We start from the raw sequence: 23,353 nt of genomic DNA, 5'->3' as shown, positions 1-23,353 counted from the left end.
AAAGCCCCAAAACCCACATCTTCCCCTAAAACTTCAGTGGTTCATTCCCACTTTCTGACCATATCAAAGCCATTTCCACAACAGCTGGTCCCCAGGTTGCAGACACAGCAATCTGGGAAGTATTTTGCCCAGTGTGGTCCACCTATCTCATTTTAAATGGACAGCACTTTGTATCACAGGGGATACTCAATGCTGAGTTAACCCTTGTCAGAAAACACATTACCCTGGCATGCAGACAACAGAGATAACGGAAGTATGTAGTTTCATTTGCATAATAAATGATAGAAGGTGAAAGTTTTATTTCTTAGTAAAGACAGAATCTCTCCATTGGGTAGGACAGGAACTGAGAAAAGGGAAGAAGTCCAAAGAGAAGATGCCCCTTGCACAGGGTACAGCATTACCCTTTATCCGCGTTTGTGGAACACAGGACTAGAAGAGATGTTGTTCTGCACTTCCAGGATCAGACACTTGTTGTTTTAACCAATGTCTCATACAACTGCTTTCATGAATTTCCCGAGCGCCATCACCAAAACAGTTGGGCTTCTTATATCTCCACTACTTAGGATGGGAAGACTGCTCCACACTATCACTGTCTGAACAGGTATTCCCAGGCTATAATTACCTGTTGTCACTCAATACCTATTTGCTGTTGTGTCATTATCATTCACATTTATCTTTAATATTCCCTTCCTCCCTATGTATACCTCCTTGATATACTTAATAAAAGCAAGTATAATCTTGGCTTCTCTTCTGCTAAGCTGATCAAAACCAAACTCCTGCCCTCTCCTCTCTTTAGAGCAGCTGTCCATTTGCCTGATTAGTTCATCCACCTTGGAGACGAGGGACAAGAAACGTGTAACTGCAGTGCAAAGGTCTTTGAATTAGACCCTAGCATAATGTCACCACTACTCCTTTCTCCGCTGGATATCCCAGTCTTGCCCATTCAAGGATCACATTTGCTTTTTTCACAGCTGTCCCACACTCTGTTTCATAGTCCCTGCCCAGTCCAGGGGGGCAGGTCTGCTTCAAATACAATGAGATGGACCCTTTTTCCCAAATGAGAGGCTAAGTGAGCTGAAGGCACCGTTCCAGGCTCTCAGCGAGTGCCAAACTTTTGCCTTTTGGCTCCTCGCTCTGCTCAGCCAGAAGTCACTGTGTGCCGTTGAAAATTGGCTCCTGTGCTCTCTTTCACATGCGTTTTGTAGACTGCTAATCCCTTCCACAGTCACCTAGCGTATGAACGCCCCTGTGAGTTGTTTCCAACTGATAAGGTGAAGGTTTGTATTTTCTTTTAACTAAAATCCTCACCTTGCATTATACTCTTGGACTTCATCCACTTTTATTATGCCAGTCTTCTCGACTGATCAGTTCTTCCTGTACAATATTCCTACTCCCCAAAGTACTGTCACCATTTGCTAACATTATGGCATTAGCACATTTCATCCTTGCTCGCGCTCTCTGGCTTCTTGTGCCAATATTTCTTATGAAAATATTTGACAAGATATTATGTCCCAGATAAAAACCCGGACCTCTCCTTCAGTGCACAGGGAAAGCAGCTGCTCCAATGTGGGGTAGGTGTCAGAAGAAACTGGCATTTATGTCAGTGGGAAGGTGGCAGCGGCTTGGGGAGAATCAGTGGGTGCCTGTGACTGCCTTTCCTCGCTCCCTGTTTCCAGTAAATGAACTGGATTTCTGAGGCAGCTCACGTGTAAATACAGGATCACACAAGCTTCCTTAGTGTGCTGGTGGGGCTGTGCAAGTTGGCAGCATTCTTTTTAACTTTTGCAGCCTACTTAGGATTTTGGTGAAAACAGACAAAATTGGAAGGTTTCTTCCCCTCTAAGGCATGAGCCAAGGTTATCCAGTTATACGTTGTGTCTAATGAAGTCAGAGACACAACTGCACCACTATCCAAACACCTTTTATCAACCTGAACACTGATACACAAAGATGTGAATTGATGTGGAAAATAACCACGTGTAACACTTTACTTTCTGACTGCTCGCTATCATACGGGAGCTCTTTTGCTAAATGAAGACAGTGATGGACACAAGGATGGATTACCTGTCTGATCCATTCCATGCACATTCAAACTTGTCAAAGATGCAGTCATTTTCATAGAGGGAACACAACTTGCTCCTAAGGTAATCATGGACCTGTTTCAAAGAAAATAACTGTTGTTGTTATTGAAATAAAACGAAATATAAAAATCCACAACCAGCCCCCCCACCTTACCTCCCACGTTCCCTTTCCAAATATGCTGCACAGATTGGTAGCTTTGCAGAAGATAGATACTGTGTTTAAACTCTCAAGAAGCTATCTGTACTTTTCCACAGCCCAATTAACCAGGTCCCACAGAATTATTGTTGCAGGAAGGCATGAAGCATACCTCCCTCAGCAGGCTGCAGACCACCCCTCTTCAACATATTTGTTTCCTGCTTGGCTGATTTTCTCAGGGCTAGCCTAATTCCCAAAGACATTTCACCAGCTGATACCCTAGATGTGCTAATTAATGTGCAAGAAATCTAATTTAAATAGTAACAAAAATGTCATATTCCAAGATAAGTGGACTCTCACTTGTGGCAGAAAGAACTTGGCTCTATTAAAAGAATCTGTAATATATGGGATTACATATATTTGGGTAAGGTATTTCAGAAGCCAAATACGCTACAAGGTTGAAGTTGCACAGGCTGCAAATTACAACACTAATTTAGCTCAAGGATATCTCCTATTTGGCTGAGAATTAAAAACAACATTGTAAATTCTCACTTACATACTTGAAAAGTGGGACTAACCAGCAGAAGACCACTCCTCTGGGCCACATACATCTCAGCTGAACAAGGGTTATTATAAAAAGACAGATCTCATGCAAAATGTTTCAATCCTTGTCTGAGTTTGATTAGTTTTCCTTCTGGATGACTGGTTTCATTCCACAAGGAAAAAATGAGCTAGAAAACTCCTGCCTAGGCAAATTTATTAATGCACTTTCACTCCTGATGTCTCCTTCTAGCTGTTGTAGAAAGATGTGTAGATGGCCTCTCAGAGGGCACACACCAATCCAGTAGCTGAGGGGTGTAATTTCACTCTGGCATACAGAGGTACTGGTTCTTCTAAGTCCAGGGAGACTGTTCCTGGTCAGGGATGCTCAGCAACCTCCTCTCGCCTGAGGGCATAAATATTTGTTCTCATAAAATAACTTCTATCAAGTCTAGACTAGGTACAGTAACCTTTCACTTATATTTTCTTTAAACTAACCCATTTTCAATAGCCAAATTGTACGGTATCCTAAGAATATTTGTAATGTGAGGTTACTCAAGAGTATAAATTTTAGTCATGGGCCAATTCTCATTAATACATGAGTGAACACTGAGCTGTATTTCAACAGATAATGTCTTATACAGCAAATAATAGGTGAATGGTAGATGCAGATAAAACATTTCACAATTAAATGCCTTTACCCTCATGGTGAGTAATAGGTCAGAACACTTTTAGTACTGATGCAGTTTCTTGCACCCTCTGTAATCAAATCCTTTCATTTTCTCTTTACTGAAAGTCTTTTTAAGGTAGCAGTGTACTTTGTTACAGAACTGGAGATCTTTCCTTTATCACCTTTGTGAGCTCCCAACACTTGGAAGACATAGAAAGGTTGGGTAAGGCAGAAGTAGATTGCGTTTGCCTTATCAACTGTCATTTCTAGGTCTTCCTCTTGCTACCATTTCCAGCAGCCATCTGTCATGGCCACCGTCACGTATGCACCCTTTGCAAAGTGCATCCAACTCCACAGCTTGGAGCCGTGCCTTTCTATATCAGCTCTGTCAGATTTCTTACTGATCTCTTCAAGGTCTCATCTCCTTTTTCTCAACTGACTCTGCCTGCAAACTTGCACTGCTGCCCCGAGCAACTAGCTTGCTCTTCATGTGGACCCTCTACCACATTTTGACTACATTCAGACCCTCAGAATGACTGAAAAACTAACTGGAAGAAATAACTTTTACCTTCTTTGCACGTTCATCAGCCACTACCAATTGAGGGTAAAATCAGATTTGCCTTGTCTGTTACATATTGTTCTTACCACACATGAATAGTACTCGAATCCCAACCAAATCGAGTCCTAACTAATTACCCTAGGCATCCTTCTTTTCTTAATTGCACTGTTTTAGGTCAGACCTTCATGGAACTATCTAGTCATTCTGTGCTCCAGTCTAACACAGCGACATGACTACGCGGGGAGCTACTTCACTGGGACTCTATAGTCACAATGAGGAATTGCACTGGTAAGTGACACGAGTCCAAATCCCTACGCAACAGACGCTGCCAAGAGTGGATCAAGCTATTATCAGCTATGAACGTGTTCACCTCCGGTTGCTGCTGGGGTAATTCACCCGGGCAGCATCAAAAGAGCATCCTGTTAGGCAGGGCTGCTTTGCAACTTTCAGGCACTGGCCATTCCACAGGAGAAAAGCATGTTCAATCACCATCAGCAGATAAAGTGTTTCAGCAAGCCTGCTCTATGCAATAGACTTCTTTTAGCCACAGCATTGATCAGGAAAAAAACTTGCATGAGGAATATGTTTGGGTTTTTTGTGATATTAAGATTGTAACCTGATAATGAAGCAGCATAATTATAGACTTTGCTCTTTCTTACAACTCTGTGGGGAAATCTCCTGTTGTGACCCTCTTCATGAGTCTCTCAGCTAGGCAATATCTAAGTGACTACCATGTAGGGGATGAAACGAGAAATTCAGTCTTTTACTTAGTATCTTTTAGTCTTTTAATGACATGCATGTCATCATAATTATGTGGATACATAACTGAAAATGTTTATTTGTTGCCTTTGGGTGATCCACCACAAAAAACATTTTGAGAGATTTCCAAGTTTATATATGAGATTTAAGTATGTGAGACCTCTAAAATTTATTTTAAAGAGTAATTTAAACCAATTATTCTTAAGAACACCATTCTCCACCCTCTGCAGTTGAAAAACACAAAAGGTTGCCCAAAGCAGTTGGACAGTGTGAATTCTATGCAATCCCGTGCTATTGGCTTCCTAAGACCCCTGAGTTCCAGATTTTCCTTTAGTCCACTGTAATGCTCAGGAATGCATCTGTATACTTTTTACAAGGCACTGGATAAGTATTTCAAAATGAAATGCAATCCATAGGTTAAAGTAAGGCAGCAAGAACAGTTATATTTGCAGGGGTTTTGTTGTTGGGGATCTTTTATTTTCTTTAATAAGCTTCTGCAATAATCAGTACTGAAAAATTTACATTATATTCATTTTCCACATCTTAGCATGGAGAAATATAACTTTTTAATTGGGCCCACTGTTGGGTGTCAGACTGATTTAAATGAGGCCAGCTTGTTTCACAGATACCTACATGAGGAAATAAAAGCAGATGTCAAAGTCAAGACAAAAAGGTTGGCTTGACCAGCTATTCCTCTCCAGAGATGAGGTTGCCTACTCCATTAGCATAAGTATAAAATAACATATTACCTAAGTTCCTAAAATCTCATATATGTTTCTGTTATACAAAACACAGTCTCACCCTTGCCCTCCCACTTCATTTTCACAGCATACCAACATTTGTACCTTACTTAGCATTACAAGTACTGCCATTTTCAGAGCAAAACCAATTTTGTAGTTTCAAAGTTATACAGGCTGAGACTTTCCAATGCTAACAAGAGACACACCGAAGAGTATCCACTGAAATCCAGTGAGTGCATTGGAAAATACTGGGGCCCACTTTGTCTACTAAACACTAGCTAATAAACAGCTCCAATGTTACTGATGTCAAATTCTAGTTATCTTGTCAAGTCACACTACCAAACTCTCATTACAACTTATTTGAAAACCAATCTTAATGATAGTTACTGTGAACTCCTGTACCCACCCTGCCATTATATAGACACAGAAAACAAGGGATTGTTCCAGCAGTGTCACAGGACTGTCTCTACATAAGCAGTACAAGCCAGAGGAATGACATTTTTCCTACTTTCCATACTCTTCCGTAGGTAGCTTAACAGCTTTTTCCCATTGCATTTTCATAACAAGCAGTTTCTGTGTCACAGACATATTTTCCTTCTTCAAGGCGGAGTCAAAAAATGTAAGCTCAGCCCTCTATTGCCAAACAGAACAGATGTCAGCGTACAAACTCAGCGCTGGCTGGAGCCACTGGCATTTTGTCTGGATAATATCACAACGAATTCAGGCAACCAGATGCATCTGTCTGGCATTCGCAAACTGCTGTGTCAGTGATGACGTTAGGGTTTAACACTGATCGCTTCTAGAACTAGGCACAAGGGAGAAACGCATAGATGAAGTTTTTTAAAAGAGTTTTGAAATTACAAAGGTGTAAACTCTCAGCAGTCCCAGCGGGAGCAGAATACTAAGCAATTCATAAAATCCTTTCCTCAGGTTCTTTTAAATTTTAATACTGGAATACATCATTTGAAAACAGATGCCCAAGTGAAGAGATGCATTCTCTTGTAAAAAGCATCGTTTCTTTCAAGAGCCCAGTCCCCAGCGAGTGTTACCCTGACCACCCAGGTCTCATACTTCCTTACTGATGCTGAAATTGCTGTTTTCCAACTACAAGGATGCCACTGTGAGGATTTTAACCACCTTGATTAGCAGCTCTCTTAGCTAGCTGCTTCTCAGACCAAGCAATGAGAAGTTTAGGAAAACATTCACTGTTTGAATAATGAGACGCTTTTATATTGCTGCATTTCAAGACATAGGAGATACCTACCTGGTACGTTTCTACAGGCTTTGTTTCCATGTTCAGATCCCAAACCTTGACAGTGAGGTAATCTCTTGTTAGCATGTATCTACCACTGTGACTGAATTTGACATCTGACACTGAAGAGATAATTTCTGAAAAAAATGATCTGTTACTGGGGTCTTCTGGTTCTTCATAAACTGTTCAACAAAAAAAAAAAAAAAAAAGAAGCAAGAGAAATTAGAATTCTATACAAAAACGCTCTGTTGTACAATCTTTACTGTGCATTTCTTGTGCAACGATGTAGTTCAATGTACCAATGAACATGATATGCCCAGCACTTGATTCTTAATTTATTCTTTTATCTTTATATAAAAATACAAACTGTAAACTTTAAATATTACAATAATTAACCATATAGCTACGGGCCCAAAGCATCACTTTGGAAAATTACATAAATACACTAGTTAGTTCACTACAGCTACCTATAGCAAGGCAGTTCACCTACATTCATCCTTTCTGGGGTTCCCATATCCTGTTTCCTGACACATAACCAAAATTCATGTGTCCCTGTCAAATAAAAGGTGTACACGTGGTCTTGCAATGGTCTTGGCATCCTTGGGAAGGGTGGTTACTCAAACCCTGCCCTGGTTGCCAGAACCAGCTGGCCACTCTGCAGGCTACTCACTGGTCATGTCTTGAAGGCATCTGAGATTAAACATGGGAATTTTGAAAAGCAATTACAAATTGCAGTTACCTCTTCCTGAGAGGTGAGCAGAAAATAGACAGTGATTTACCATGTGGATACATGAACTCCTTTGTTCAAGTGCAATTGCTGACAGCTCTGGAAAGCACTAAACCTGTGGTATGTGCTGCTCAGCTGCTCTGTGTGCTGCACGATCCAACGAGGCAGGGAATCATCAAATATTGCTTACAGTACCTCCATACAGGGAAATCCAGCTCCTGTAGCAAGGAGATTGGTCATCCCCATTCAACTGTACATAATAACGATGCTGGATAACTCACATTTAATTGCAGGAACTTGAAAGAACTGGCATTAGTGGGCTCTACTTCATCTGTTACAAGTCCACTAATCACCAAGGTCTCTTCATCCTACTCCAGAAGGCCTGCACTAACTCTAGTCCTGCCTACCACATGCCTAGAGCAACTCTGTTGCCTTTCTGCAGGTATCTGTGGCCCCGTGATCCAAACAACCTCATACGAAGAATTTTTGTAGAAAGTCAGGCTTCCGGGGTCTTTCAGTTCCCCGCAAAATCAGTAGGCTTTTGGCAGCTACGTCTAGAAAATTCTTTGAAAACTGGCAATTTGGTGAGTGGCATTTTCAAGTTTCAAAAGCGGGTGAAGAAAAGCCACGTGATGAGACTTGAAAGCGCACTGAAAGTTGAACAACTTTTTACTGTCAGTCAAAACAGAGTTTTTTGTGTAGTCCACTGTAACATTTCTCTCTCAATTAATTTATCTATGACTATGATTCAGACTGTTGAAAGCAACAACGTTACACTTTCCATCAGGTGAAATAATGTTCTGCTGAAAGTTAAGGGTGAGTATGGGGGCGAAGTATGCGGGGTAATGCAAAAAATTATTGGCAATTTTCTTTGGGGGTGGGCAGTGGAATGCAGCCAGGCGTGCACATGAGAATAAGGTCTATATTTGAACATGTACCACACATCTAAATGGTAATGAACTACTTCAAAAATGGGGAAAAAAACTTTTCTTTTCAGACAGACTGTAAACGAACAACTTTAAATAGCTTTCTAAAAATTTGCCTAGACATTCTGCGACGCAGGTATTTTGTAATTATCCTGTCAGATTTTCAATAGAAGTTTGACGAGCACAAAGCAATTATCATTTCTCATACCTCTTCCCTTTAATCTGTCCAAACTATGTACTTGGCTGGCAGGAATTTCATCCTCCTAATTATGATGTGAAGAAGTTGCTATTAAAACCAGGAAAGAAAAAAAAAAAACCACAACCCACACTAACTGAACTATACCTTCATTTATAGCTGAGATTTATTTTCTGGGCTCTATGCGTCTCATCCAATTCTCAATGATTAGAAGAGCAGTAATATTTGTACCTGGATACTCTGTATTTTATTAATTAATGAGATTAAACCATTTCATCCCTTATCTCCACTGTTTATTGCTTTTCTATCCTTACCACAGCAAGTATTAGAAAGACTTAATTAGCTGCAGAAACTAATGCAGGCATGAAAGCCTCATATCACTACAGAAAGAAAGATAGTGGTGAAATTTTAGTAGCAGCAATTCTTAGCAGATAGATAGTTCCTACAGTCAGCATAACCAAGCCAGGAAAATTGTTACAGAAAATTAAGCAGCAGCTCCCCGTGTTAAAGCTTAGCTACTAGAGCAGCATACGCCTGAGCAACCAGAACAAGGCACTGGCCTCAGGAGATGAAGGTGAGATACGGTGTCCTTGGGTCTTAGCTATTTCTGGTTTAGCAGCAACAGAAGGTTATGCACACACTGCAAAAAAAGCAGTCTTCACTCTGTTCGGCTAATACAAGTTGAGTAATTGGAGACAGGACGGCAGTGACAGCCATGTGCCCTGGACTTCAGTTCAGGCAAGCAATTCAAATTTGACCCCGGCCTCTTCAAGCTGATTAGGAGCAAACATGGTGCCAGCCCACCGTTTGCAAAATCAGGTTTGCCAGCCTGCACAGGAAACACATTTTATGTTCAGTCCAGTTTAGACTTATCTTTTGGAGGTCGCTCTTATGCCAGGGGACAATCAGCACCCAAAACATGAGACTTCAAATCTAGCTTAATTTTCTATATCTAAATAAATCTTGTTAGACCAGGATTTGGAATCAGAACTTTACTGACATTCAGTTACAAATTCTATTATACTCCTCGATTAATTTCTTTATTAACTTCTTAATAACTAACTTTTGCCATGAAAAAGGGTATTTAACTTCCATTAATATTATTATTATTAACCTTCACAGTGCGAATTATATGAAAGACACAAAGCTACCTGTCTAGTTGCAAACTAATGAATATAGCAACCACCAATGGTGTGGTGGGCTGAGCTTTCACATGACACTGCTCAGACTGAATATGACCTTGATGACAGGACTGTGGAATGGAGAAATATCATGGGATTACAGAGGGAAACTGAGCATATCTCTAAATAGAGCCAGTGTTGCAAAGAAGCCTCTAAGGAAGACGCCTTTCCTGCCCCTTACTCCACTGGCCGATACATGGGTAAGCTGGGAAGTTGGCTTAGGGAAATAAAAATGCCCAGTCCCTTTCTGCACAGCTTCCTGCTCACAAATTAAAAACCAGGGTAGCTTTTCACAGAAGAAGCCCAGACCTCGGTGAGAAGGATGGGTTGGGTGAGGGATACTTGCCAGAGCACTGTTTTCCTGAATCCTGAAGAAAATCTGCAGCATAAAAATATGCTGCTTCTTTCTCAAAAGGAACTGCCATCTGCTGAAAAACAAACTCTCATCTCTCCTAAAAAAAAAATTAGTGTTTCTTGAATTTCTCTTATCTAGGATAGACATGGAGACTCTCCTTAGAATCAGTGCACAGAAAAGGTATCTCTAAGGTGTGCATTTAACACACAGAAATATATAGAGATGCCTGAAGTGGAAGAAAAAAAAAAAGTAGCAGTCAGGAACAGCTAGAGTGGGTGGGAAGGTCATCTCACTAAGCTTCCCTTCCAGCCACTGGCCAAAAGAAAGCAGAGGCCTTGGGCAGTAGCTAAGAAGAGTGTGGTGCTTGGGCACTTCCCACAAACACCCCTGCAGCTCTCATCAAGCCAGTGAGTTGCACTCTGGGTGTTGGAGGTGCTGCCACTGCAACTTCACTTTTATTTTAATATGGGCCCAATTCCACAAATTTGAAAGCTATACATTTTGGCCAAGATACATCCAATAAAGAAAAAAACCTAACTAAACTTATCTTCAAGTTCATTTCTAAACAAGAACTAGTGGCTGACAAAAACGAGGGCTACGCATGTGAATGTAACCTTTCTTACACATCTTGTTTCTTAGTTTTACATTAATTGCCAAATAGGTCTGATTATGTGTAGACTGGAATGTCTCCCTCCACTCAACAAACCTCATACAAACTACAAGGGCTACAAGGTGTGAATGCATGTTTTGAAATCCCACTGTAACGCTCTGGAGAGAGGCTTGGTAGTCACCGATACTGCCTTCCCTCTTCAGCTTTGCCAGCTACCTTTTGCTGCTGTACGATATTCCAGTTGCCTAAATACCTAATTGTGGAAGAGGGATATCAAACAGCTAGCAACAGAGGAAAGTGATAAATCAAACAAACAGCACTACTGTGCACACTCCACTGAAGAGCAGTGAGTAGATTGTAACTAAAATATATTTTAGGATTCAACAAACCATTATCTCCAAAATAACCAAAAATAACTCAGCCTCAGAAAACATGAAAATCCACATTCTCATAAAAGGTTTTTCTCTTTGTTTGTCTCATTTCCAAAGACACACATTTTCAATGGAGTCATTGGTATTTTCCAGACTCCTGCACCACTGAAAATTAATATTTTGTTTGCTGGACAGAGCTTTAATCATTGCAGCGTGTAAATTTTGGCATATGTGAACTTCAGAAAAAAAAAAAATGCTAAAAATGGCTCATATGGTGGGTGCAGTGTCAGAATCCAATATAGCAAACAAAATTCTGCATTCCTCCCAAAATCATGGCAACAAGGAGTATGAGCTATTCTCTACTTTACAGTATAGGACCTTGGGTAATACCTCATCTGAATTTTCAAAATTCCTTCCACTTCTCCTTTTCCTCTTACCTTCACTCTTTTGCCTGGATGAAATAAAAACACAAGCACTCACAGCACTGCTGCAAGACACATGGTTCCAAAATACAAATAGCAATAATGTTTAAAAAAAAAAACAAACAAAGAATGATCTACTTAAAGGCAAAGCAATAACAGTATCTGAGATAATATGGGGCAAGGGTTAGAAAACCTATCTATCTAATATAATGAAAGTTTATGTGCAGCTACTTTTTTTTTTATCTGAATTTATGAGTGTATAATGGATTGATAGGATAAAAGAAATGTCAAATGCATTCAGTTAAACAAAACTCTCATTGCTTTTAAGAGAGAGAAACATAGAGCATAAGCTTTGGCAAAATTTTGTTATCGTGGCCTGAGCACTTGATAATAACTGCAAGAGTTTCTTGTGAAATATCAGTAAACTAAACAAAGAGAAAAAGAGAACTAGCAAGGGAGAAGACTCTTGATGATAACGCTGTGTACTCCTTAAAGATGTGAACCTTGAAAACTTCTATTACTGCCAACCAAAAGCAGAACTACAGATAAAACCAACTTTTTGCTATTACAAAGCCAAATATATTTTAAAAGAAAAGCAAAGATGAATCATGCTTACATATACTGCAAAACATGTGATTATCGGAGGTAGGGGGGTTGGTGTTGAACAAAAACAAAACCAGTGAAAACTCAGAGATGAAAGCTTACCAGCTCCACAGATTTGGTAAGAAATTCCATCATTCATAGGATAAAATTTTAAGCAGCCTTAAAAAGTCATTCCCTATAGCAGAAAAGCCAAGCTTATTCTGAAGCTATTTTTTTTCTATTATTTATGAACAAATAATAACTTATTAAAGCTTTTTTTCTAGCAGATACTGGTAATAGTTTGCATCCTGTCCTGAAAACTTCTGTTTTTACAGCATTTAAGTGCTGTTACTTAGATTTAAGTCCTCGGAAATCCCGCACCATGAAATAACTCTCTCTCTCCCTACAAAGACAGCTAATGGATGTAGAAAGCTGTCCAGTTCCTGTTCAAGGGTCACAGCTACAAACAGGTGAAGACAGTTTTGGCAACACTAGAAAAAGAAGCAACAGGGTTAATGAGGAGGGAGAAGACCACAGAGGCCAGAGCCAGCAAAGATGCTCAAACAACAGAGGGAGAATAACTTCCTTTTTTATTATCCAAGCATGCAAACAGTCTGCAGTTAGGCTGAATTAAGGACTTAATACAGATAACCTCTGGGGTACACACGCAAAAGGTGTATTTCAACTGGACCTGGAAATACTGGTGGTGGATCAGGTAATCTCCCAACGGGCTTTAAGTTTCATAAACACAGAAAACAGATGCAGTCCCAGGCCAAACAATTTATCATCTAAATTAAGTTTCTCTCTCATTTCAGATCCCAAATGAAAATGGATGCAATACCAGATTAAAATGTACTGGAAAACAGCACTTTGATATGTATGGAATTTCACCCATCTTGACAGACTAGCCACAGCATCTTGCAAAAAGAAGAACCACCAATATGCTCTCTCAATACCTGATAAACAAACACTTTTAAATATTCTCTTTTTTTTTGTGCAATACATGGTTATACTAATTAAATGTTTCTCACAAAACATGATCCTAACTTAAAAATCTTACAAATTATTTAACTATACTCTAATATGTTTAGATGGCAAATTAGCACCACTCCTCAGGACAGCTGTGATTTGTTCCACCACATATATCTCATAAAGTTTAGTATAAAAAAAACTAAGCTAAATTTCACTGAATTTATATAAAAATACTAATGATATTAATTTTTTTAAGTCCATGACACTTATTACTATCCTTCAACATAGAAAGCATTATTTATGCTTTTCAAGATGCGCTCACATCTTGAGCTATGTGTAGTTCTAGTTTTGTCTCTAATGTGGTAGGGGTCTCAAGAAGACACAAAAATGGGAAGTAACAATGACGAGAAATATCAAATTACTTCCATACAGGGGATTACTAAACAGACTGTGAGTCCTCAGACTCGGAAAGACTGAGGGGCTTGTAATTAAGAGTGGCATGGAAAGGATGAATAGGGAACGACAGTTCACTTTGTACCCTGTCTCTTCCAATCAACAAGTAGGGGTCACCTAGTCAAACTAGGAAAGGGTAAGTACACAGCAGATGGTTCTTCATGCTACGCCTAATTAAGCTACTAAGGACTTTACTGAAAAATATTGTGAATGGTAAACTTTATACACACATTCAAAAGTAACTGCACGAACTCAAGGAAAAAAAAAACAACCCCAAACGTTAGTTTAAGCGTTGTTAAATGCAACAAAGTCCCTGAACCCAAAGTTTCCAACTGCAAGTTGCAGAGGCTAAGGATTACACGCTTGCTCTGTTCTTACATTTTCTGCTGCTGTTGCTACTGCCCACTATCAGAGCCAGAACACTGAACTAGAAGGACCTCTGGTCTGCCCAGGTATAGTCATTATTATGCACTGTTTAATTTTCATTTTCATACTAAAGAGTTCCCGAGTTCATTCTAAGAGAATCAAGACCAACTGCAAAGCTCCCTTTGAAATTCATGGTCTCTTTATGCCTTTTAGCTTCATTCTTTATGATAATAGTTTGATTTACCATTATTATTTACCCTGTCTTTCTCTATCTCTGAATGTTTTATTGTTTTATATTAAGAAAATTCACTAATACATACAACTCCTTCAGAAATTATCTTTCAAGATCAGGATGTTTTGCTGTGTCCATCTTGCCTTCATGTTCTACACTGATTAATATGGTTATACGCGTGGAGGAATTTTAAGTCCACCTTCATAAGCAATCTAAAATACACTTATTTTATACAACATGAAGTATAAACAACTGACCACAATTATTTAACATTTTATATTACCATAGCCTGTAGTTGCTTATCCTGTTTTAAGCTGGAAAAGTAGTATCTTTTTATATTTAAATTCTCTATTTGTTTTTATATAATTCAGAGGGCGCTTCTTCAAGCCCTAGTCACTTACACATCGTTTTCCTTCTCTGAGTAAAGGCAAGTTTCTGAAGCTACCTCTACCACAAGACTGAAATTCCACCTACTGTAAAAGCATTCCTTTATCCAATGACCCAATATTAAAACCAGGCTTCTTGTCAATACCTCTAGAGAGTATGGCTTTTAAAAGTGGAGCCTCAAATCAATATTTAAGAATCTGTTTTACCATCTGCAGTGAGTTGCTGCAGCTTGTCGCAAACCACAAGGGATAGTGCATTAGCGCTGAAAGGCAAAGCCAGATCAATAGCTAAAGAACAGTGGGTGGGAGATTCACTACCAAGTTGCTTATATTAATGTAACTTTGCCAGTGAGTTTGTTAATAAAGAGAAATGGTGCTAAAGAGAGCAAGGAAGTGAAAAAAAATACAGAGCTAATCTGGAAGATCAAGCCTCTTTAAACCTTGGTCTCACAAAGACTTATGTGCGTGTTTAATGCCACGTGTTGTGAGCAATCCCATTGAGTTAATGGGACATAAAACTACTACTGCTTTACAGCCAAACTCAGGCATTAGTCTTCCCAGTCTTGATATATAAGGTTAGTGATAAGTGAGGGTTTTTTTCTCCCCAGTGAAACAGGATCTTGAAAGAATAATGTTGGTTTCATGAGACATTGCAAAGCAGTATTTGTTGCTATTAAAAAATTAAGCAAACAAGACAGGAATTTTAATAGACTGAATAATTAAAGCAATCTTACAGCGATTATTTGCTTTATCTGTGTGTGGTTGGGGGAGAGGGTTAATGAAACACCTCTTCAATCATAAATCATTTACCACTGCTTCAGGCTTTTCTTTTTCCTCTTACTATTTGATAGCTAGAGGTACCTAAAATCAGTTTTTTATTTCATGTGATTTAATTCTAACACATCTAACACAACTGGAGGAAATACTATATAGACATAATTGCACTTCTGTAGAAACACTTTCAAATTTTCATTAGCCATGTTTTAAATGTCTTTATTATACATTCATCCAAACTGAGCAGAACAGAAGCTTTGGAGCCCATGCTAAAGGCAATCTTCTACCAAATTTCAATGGAATTCCTGCACAAGGAAGGATCCCTTCCAGGATCTAGTTTAGCATGCATGAAATTGTAGTAACAGATCTTTAGCGGCAGTCATAATTACAAAATTATCAGGATACAGGCACATTTTTTCATTGGGGATACATAATCAGCAATGAATTGTAGGTAATGAATCAGCCTTTGTGGTGCACACTTACAAAATAAATCCAGAATTAGGATAAGGAGAACAAGCCTTTACTAAAGCACAGGGTCACATCATTACAGAAGCTCAGATAAGTTTCATTCCTGTCACTTGAAACCTTGCAGATTTTGCCTAAAGTGGACGTTACTTTGACAGTGGCCTCTCAATGCACAAAGGGAGAATGCCAGCTGTCGCTCTCAGATGATAACCTGACATGAGACCAGATGCAGAAATAAAAAGTGTATTTTAAATGTAAAGCTCACAAAAAAGAAAAACAAGTTGTCTCTTTTGCCATCACACAATAAGCATCATTCATTTGGAAAGGTCAATATTAATTAGCAAATCCAGCAGGGGTATTCTGTCACAGGCTTTTTTGTGCATCTGGTTGTTCTCTGTTGCAAATGAAAGATAATCCATATTCAGTTAGAGGTCTGAAAGCTGTCTTGTCTCTGAAATGCCAACCTCCTTTAACTGACTGGTAAATATAATTAATTTAATTTAAAAAATTCAACATGCTCAAGTAAATTATCCTTGGTTTCTTTTTTGGCTGCTTCCACAGTTCTGAATTCTTAAATTCAGAAAAACCCAACAGATAACCAAACTGAGTTACACGTCAGAATGACAGGACAGAGGCATTTATCCTTAGGGAAGGGACGGCATTTCTTTCATGCCTGGTTTTCAAAAAACAATGTGGAAAAGGACTCTCAAGATAAAAAGACACCACCACCATCTTTGGGTGGCATCTTTGGGTCAGAAACCAAACCCCAAATTCACTCTGCATTGCTCCAAAGACTATTTTATACTTTCCAGATAGTGATTACCCATCCCAGGGAAGGCACCAGCTGAGATGCTTTGCCCCTTTGAGGGACAGTGCAGAGAAGATGGCTGTTAGGATTGTCTGTCATCTACAAATGCTTCTTCGGTCAAAGGGAGGGGGAATCTCAATGGCCCTTGAAGTCTGTATGGAGGATGGAACACATGAACTAATGGTGACAGGGGCTAACTGCATTATGCAACCCCAAAGTTTGTATTTTAAAGGGCACCACGGCACACGGAGCAATAAACTTGAAAACGTAGCTCCTCCTTCCTTGAAGTATTTTGTTGTAAATTTTGCACATGGGGAATTAGAAATAGGGTTTTAGTCTACAAATATAAACTAAGAAACGAACACTAAAAAAACCCCTTAAAGCAACATACTGCATTTAAATAGATTACAACTTCTGAAGTCTGCAATGACTTTAAAATATTAAGGCTATTACATGGAATATCAATAGGAGTTATACTCTTGAGTGACTTAAATTTCCATGTTGCATAACTATACAGTTTCTATTTACCACTTAATATTGAATTTAATTATTCTGATGAACAATTGAAAAAGATCTTCATTTTTTTCCCCAACTTCACATGCTCAAGCTCAGTTTTCTTTCGCTGACTGCGTTATTAGATGATTAAACAGCCATATGTACCTATCTAGTCTACAAGCTGTTTGGAAGAATGATATTATCTCCATGCACATTTGTAAGGAGCTCTGAACATAATATTAGCAAGAAAAGACCTAGGCTAAATTAGCAATTATTTGTTAATTGAACAGTTGCATATTATACTGCTATAAGCATTTTTTAGTCGGGACGCTCTTCCTGTAACAGCGTCCTTACACTTGTCTCGCTTGTCACCCGAATCCCTTGCGTGAGAATGTATGGAATTTGGAGTGGGGGGTAGTTCTTTTATTTCTTGGATGTTCCCAGGTAACTGCTCAAACAACGATACTACTGTAGCTGTTAGTTTCCCTTGTTTTCCTGCTGTCACAGATGTCCCATATACTGCCTTCTTTCTATACTGCATTACCACGTATGTTGCCTGAATAACACCTCAAAGATGACCTTACACTATTTAGATGAAAGCTTCCATATTATTTAAATGAATTCCCTATTTCTTGCTGCTTGAATCTGACTTTCATACCTGTTTTAAATCTTTACCTATAACCCCGTGGACTGCAAGAACACCTTCATCCTTATTCCCATCCCTCTAATACTCTAAATAAGCAGGGACATTCATCTCTTTTCACCTCCTCTCCGGAATATTTTGATAGAATTCTCTCCCACTACTTGTAACATCTGATACTAACACAGAACAATGTTACGTATGTATCTCCCCTATGGTTACAGATTGGGCTTTCCTGGATATCCATTTGTAACGGCCCCATATGTTTTGCTTCCAATTGCTCGCCCAGCATTGCATGATCTATTAGAGAGGTGTTATAAAAAGCAGTTTCAGGTAGTCTATTAGAAAAACAACACATTTTATCACACCTTATCGGTATCTCAATGACCATTTAAAACTCAGCTACTGACCTGATATTCTTTCAATGCCTTATGGATAGATTGGTGGTCTGAGATAATTTTTCTAAGGGACAGAGGTCCCCATTACAACTCATCACACAAATTGGCAGCTTGCTAATAAATCTCGGCATAGGCACCAAGGATGAGTCGATATGGAAGAAGTCTCTTGTCTCTTCCATGTCAGAGCCATGAAAGATTTATAAGGGAAACCTTGTAATGTTGCTGTCACTAGTGCCAAACAGATTTTGCCACTGAGTTTAGCAAACCAGAAATAATATATAATATAAATAATATAATTTATTAACATCCTCTGTCAGTGACTTACGCTACAGATATTAGCAGGTAATTTATTTATACCGTATGGCATAGTAATTATTCATGGCACTCTCTAGACTTGTACAAATGGAAGGGCCCTTCCCCCAAAAGCTGCAACAGACTTTAGCCCAGCTATAGAGATTTGGATAACAAAGGGTCTTGAAAGGGAGTAAACCCAAAAGTTCACAACACATGCTCAGTATCCAGGCATTTTTTATAAGTTTTACATTGGATCTTTTATCCCTAAAAATATGTACATCCTTTGCAATCTCAGAACAGCATCTGAAATACAGCACATAGTGATATTAGACTGAATTAAGAAAGTAGGGTTGCACGGCAGAACGTGAGGGTTTACAGTGACTAGCAAAGTGAAGTCAGTTACGGGGAGAGGTGGAAAGGCGAGATGAGGAGAGTAGGGCACTTATCATGTGTATGCACCACACGTAAAGCAACCATAAAGAGAAATGAGATGCACAGTGAAGGTCCTGGAGAGACAATCATACAAATATTTGATTTCCCAGACTGATTGTTTTTTATGATATATCCTTTTAGGTTGCTATGGGCTTTATATAATTAGTTTTGCTTGCCTCCGAGAGCTATATTCAAACCACTCTAATCAGCAGTACATGGGCCTATTCCTTTGAATGCTTTGGAAGTTCTACCATTGCTGTATCAATTTTGTATTGTACGTGTGTGTGGAGACACATGCAGCTTCTCAATGAGCTTGACTTGAGTTCAGTGCAGCAATGCTACATTAAATGGCTATTTTCTAACTCATAGATCTGGAAAATAGGGTTTAATCAATGACCATTAGACCTTGCGCTCCCTTCTGGCATAAAATGCCTTCTTTCATCCAGGGTTACTCTATTGTTGTTTTAATAAGTTACGATTGGCATTTGGCACTGAGCTACAGGGGCACAGAGGCCTCGTTAGCAGGAAGAAATGAAAGTATTATGGAACAAAACAATTAAGCGGGACAGGATAAGTCACAACAATGTGCCAGATTGTGTCATGCTTGCATTTCGCTTCATGGTACTGTATTCCCCCTACAAGTACAAGGGGATACAGCTAACAAAGGTAAAACACTTCTCTGCTTAGGAAATTGTCCTGAAAGGTTATTTTCTGTAACTGAGATCACATCCTAAGAGGTTCTGAGGATGTGCGCTTCTCCTTGCAGCAAAAAGTCATAAGCTCTTTACTACATTTACTTCAGTTAAAAAAATAGCTTGCGTGCTAAATCCGTGCACCACTTATGTCTCACTTAAATCTACAAATGTTTTCTTCCCCCCATTTCCCACCCCTACTAATAAGATCCGCCTACCTCAAAAAGGTTCAAGTAGGAACTGACTGACATAAAACCTCTTATGTGCCCCTGGCACTAGGAGAATTTCTCCTGAATTTCCTTCCCACTGTTTCAACATTGCAAAAAAAACTAGACTCAATTCTGAGTGAGATGGAAGTGTCCTGGAAGCTCTAGTCCTGAAGGTGGCTAAAGCAGAGCCACCACAGTTCATTCATTAGGTTCTCAGCTCCTCACAGGAACCAGCCACACAACACAATGCCTTTGTCTGGTGGTTTTCAGCCTCAGAAGACCAGGAATAAAGAGGTTGTTTGCACCAGGCAAAATGCCCAGGCTTGCCAGGTTACTGGTGGGAAGAACCGTATTCTGTCTTATCTAGACTATAAAAAGCGGATAGCAAGACATTATGAACATGCATATTCCTTCATCCTTTACTTCAAGAACAAAGACAGCCCCACACTTTAACATTTCAATTCATTGTTCTTACGTACGTTTCAGATATGAACTGTCTGAATTGGTGGCTCCATCTCAAAACCTTACAGGCTACACAGTCACTTTAGGATAGATGACACATTCTATACCAACACAATATTTTTTCTTTTTTCTTTTTTCTTTTTTTTCACCAATATTACTTCTTGCATTATTTCCTCTGTTTCTGTACAGACACATTATTGAAAAAGTACATATAGGGAATGCTGGGCTAAATTTTTAGGAAGGACTCCAACATTTTTTAATCCAGAAAATGGATTCAAAGTTTTGAAGGCAGTCTGAATGACAAAATTTACTTGCTGCAGTATTCAGAACAGTAATTGTGTATTCAGAACAGTATTCTCACCCACTTAAGTATTTCCCCTCCCGCGCAATACTTCCTTTGTTGGGAACCATCTCTCTTTTGCTAGAGAGTTGTGGGTTCTTCGCTGATTCCTGCAATAAGAACTACAAGGGCGGCCAGTCACAGACATGACTGTAATCAAGTTTGTACGTAATACTCGTATAGATGAGAAAATTTTCTTGCTTTTGCCGTTTTGTTTTCAACTATGCCTGTAACTGAGAAGCTAATACACCGGGGTATGCACACATCTACATGCTGTCCGTGAATAATAAGACTTTAATGACATCTGGGGTTCAATGAAGCAAGGACTTACGCTTGGAATGTTTGTCACAGAGAGCCGATGCCCTCATGTCGCAGAGTCTCAGGGATCCTTTGCTGCTGCTGTAGACAAAGAGATTGCAGTGATGGGGATGGAACTCAGAGGCTGTAATCACTTCCGTCAGGTCCTCCATATTGGCTGGCTTTATATCTACAATGTCTGAATGGAAGTTTCATTAAGGAAAATGCAGTTGTATGCAGGTAAACCACGACTCTTACTGCCTTTTTGAAGGAAGCACGATTATCTAAATGTCCATACATTTAATGCTTTTTGATAAAGATACACTTATTTGTTTAGCAGTAAGGTGTTTTTAAATTTCTATACCTGCCCCATCTACACCAAACTCAAAGAGCCAGTAATCAACAACGGTTTTACAGCAGATGCCATTAGTAGGTCAACATTTGTCCACGCTGTGCAAAAACATCAAAGAAACAGTATTCCAGGGGATCTGGAATGCTCACCTTCATTAAAACTAATAAGAGAGCAGGTAGCTGTATCTCCTGTAGTTGCTATTGAAATCGCTGCTCTATCCCAGATAATACTGATTGACAGGGAACAATGTACTGCTCAGATCTGCACACTCCAGTACAGACCAACTGGTTTTTATGATCATGCAAGTTAAGCTAAAAAATATATGTAGCTATATGTATATAAAAAATATATGTAACACAGAAGCATTTATGCAAATAGTTTTGTGTGAATATATACTAATATAATATCCTTTCTAAAAAATTTGTGCACAGTATTGGTTTTGCTATTTGAATTCTTGCAAAAGAAGGATCTGAAATGGCATTCTTGGTTTTTTATGTAAACGATGCTCACTACTGAAATCAATATGAATTTCTGTGACTGAGAACTGTACATCTGAATCATTTAAACGGATATATCTGGAACAAAAATACATCTAAGACCTAGTTTCACAAGCACAAACCTGTCAGTTGGATCACCAAAGATTATCCACCTGAAGTACAGCTCACATAGTGCCTCCCCAACACATATATATCTACTCATACACATTACCAGCCTTGGTGAGCTTAAAAACCAGGACCCAGTTAGCATGTATTTAGAGAAGGCCAGCCTGTGCAAGATTGCTCATAAAGAAAAGAATGAAAGAGTCCCATGAGCGGGCTGTAAGAAAGCAGTAGGTGTAGAAGCATAAAGTGAAAGAAGGATATATATGTAAAGCAGTACATTTAAATAAGATTGTACATTTTCATATGGCCCTCAGCAATCCACTGTAGATAAGCCATCCAAATGTCAACAAATCCTTCGAACAAGAAGAGTAACGTTACCCTATTTTACTGAGGAGGCTGTGTGAGAGGCAATAAAGGATTTGCATAAGACCACCTGGGAAATGCATGACAGAACAAACCCAGATCTACTGAGTCCCAGTTCAGTGCCCTAAACACAAATCATCTCAGCGCCTGGATTCCCCAAACATAAAATTTGAATCAGCTGACGTTCAAAATTTAAACATCTCAGAGGATAAGATAAATGAGAAAATCTGTTTTACTGATGGCAAGAGAAATTATATATCATGATACTAAGCCTGTTTCTGTTCCCACGGTGCCCACTTCCCAAATGGAAGACCTTTAATTGATTTCTGTGGGAATGGGGTACAGTCTATCACCACCTTTACACTCTATTCTTTGATCTTTAAAAAAAATGCAGATCTGGGACACTGCATTGAAATTAAACACAATACAAAAGATTCAGAGATAATTATCTTGACTTTGCATAGACAAATACATCACACTGGTGGTGTTGGTTTTTTTACACCAAGTGGTTTAAAAAGGAAAATATCAGCAAAACTATGAATATCTTGTGACATTTAATAATAACTGGGAATGAATTAATGTTGCATTTCAGCTGCATTCCCACTTACTTGCACTATCACGTTTACATCCATCTCCCAGAATCCATCATGATTAGTATTAGTGCAATGAATGTTAAGATGTAGCAATATTGATTTACCCTTTTTAAAAAGCATCACTAAATATTCTTGAAAGTCAACAGGAAAAAATAACCTTTATTCAGTTATTTGTATTTGGTGAATCTGTTTCAAGAAATATCTTTAAGTAAAAGGAATTGCTTTCAGAGATTGAATTGCTTTCCGGAGTTCAGAGAAATTATAGTAACTCAATACAAGAATCTCACCTCTCAGCAGAGAGATGAATAATTGCTAAGTGATGAGAAAGATATAAAATATAAATAGAGTATGTGAAACAGCCATGGTTAGTATCATTTTTCTGGATGCTGAAGACAATATTGATGAATTTCCCTTCATTGTATGAAATGAATAACCCTACGCTGAATAATGAAATTAAATATTCCATTCTCCTGCCAGAAAAGCAGAAAATACTTGAAACAGACTGCATTTCCAGATGTGATCTAAATCTCCACTGAGAAAGAATGTCATTGCCTACTGAGGATCACAGAGAAAATGCACTGAAAATTCATCGTTTCGTTAGATTTAGACAAAATAAAACAA

At 38.9% G+C, this 23,353-nt stretch overlaps 1 protein-coding gene across 11 annotated transcripts in view; it reads right to left on the bottom strand.

Moving 5' to 3' along the window:
* Positions 1-23,353, bottom strand: part of PPP2R2C (protein phosphatase 2 regulatory subunit Bgamma) — a 199,009-nt gene that overhangs the window by 11,457 nt on the left and 164,199 nt on the right. For all 11 annotated transcript variants that reach the window (XM_074587542.1, XM_074587537.1, XM_074587547.1 and 8 more), the window contains 3 exons: positions 20,857-21,021; positions 6,750-6,919; positions 2,065-2,156 (listed from right to left, as the gene is read on the bottom strand). In XM_074587542.1, the coding sequence (XP_074443643.1) occupies positions 2,065-2,156; positions 6,750-6,919; positions 20,857-21,021 (427 nt within the window). The remainder of the gene's footprint in view (positions 1-2,064; positions 2,157-6,749; positions 6,920-20,856; positions 21,022-23,353) is intronic.

This window comes from Larus michahellis, chromosome 5 (assembly GCF_964199755.1).
Source record: "Larus michahellis chromosome 5, bLarMic1.1, whole genome shotgun sequence".
In the NCBI taxonomy this organism is placed as follows: Eukaryota; Metazoa; Chordata; class Aves; order Charadriiformes; family Laridae; genus Larus; species Larus michahellis.
Note: the sequence above shows the minus strand (reverse complement) of the source record. Positions and strands in the feature narration are given on the sequence as shown.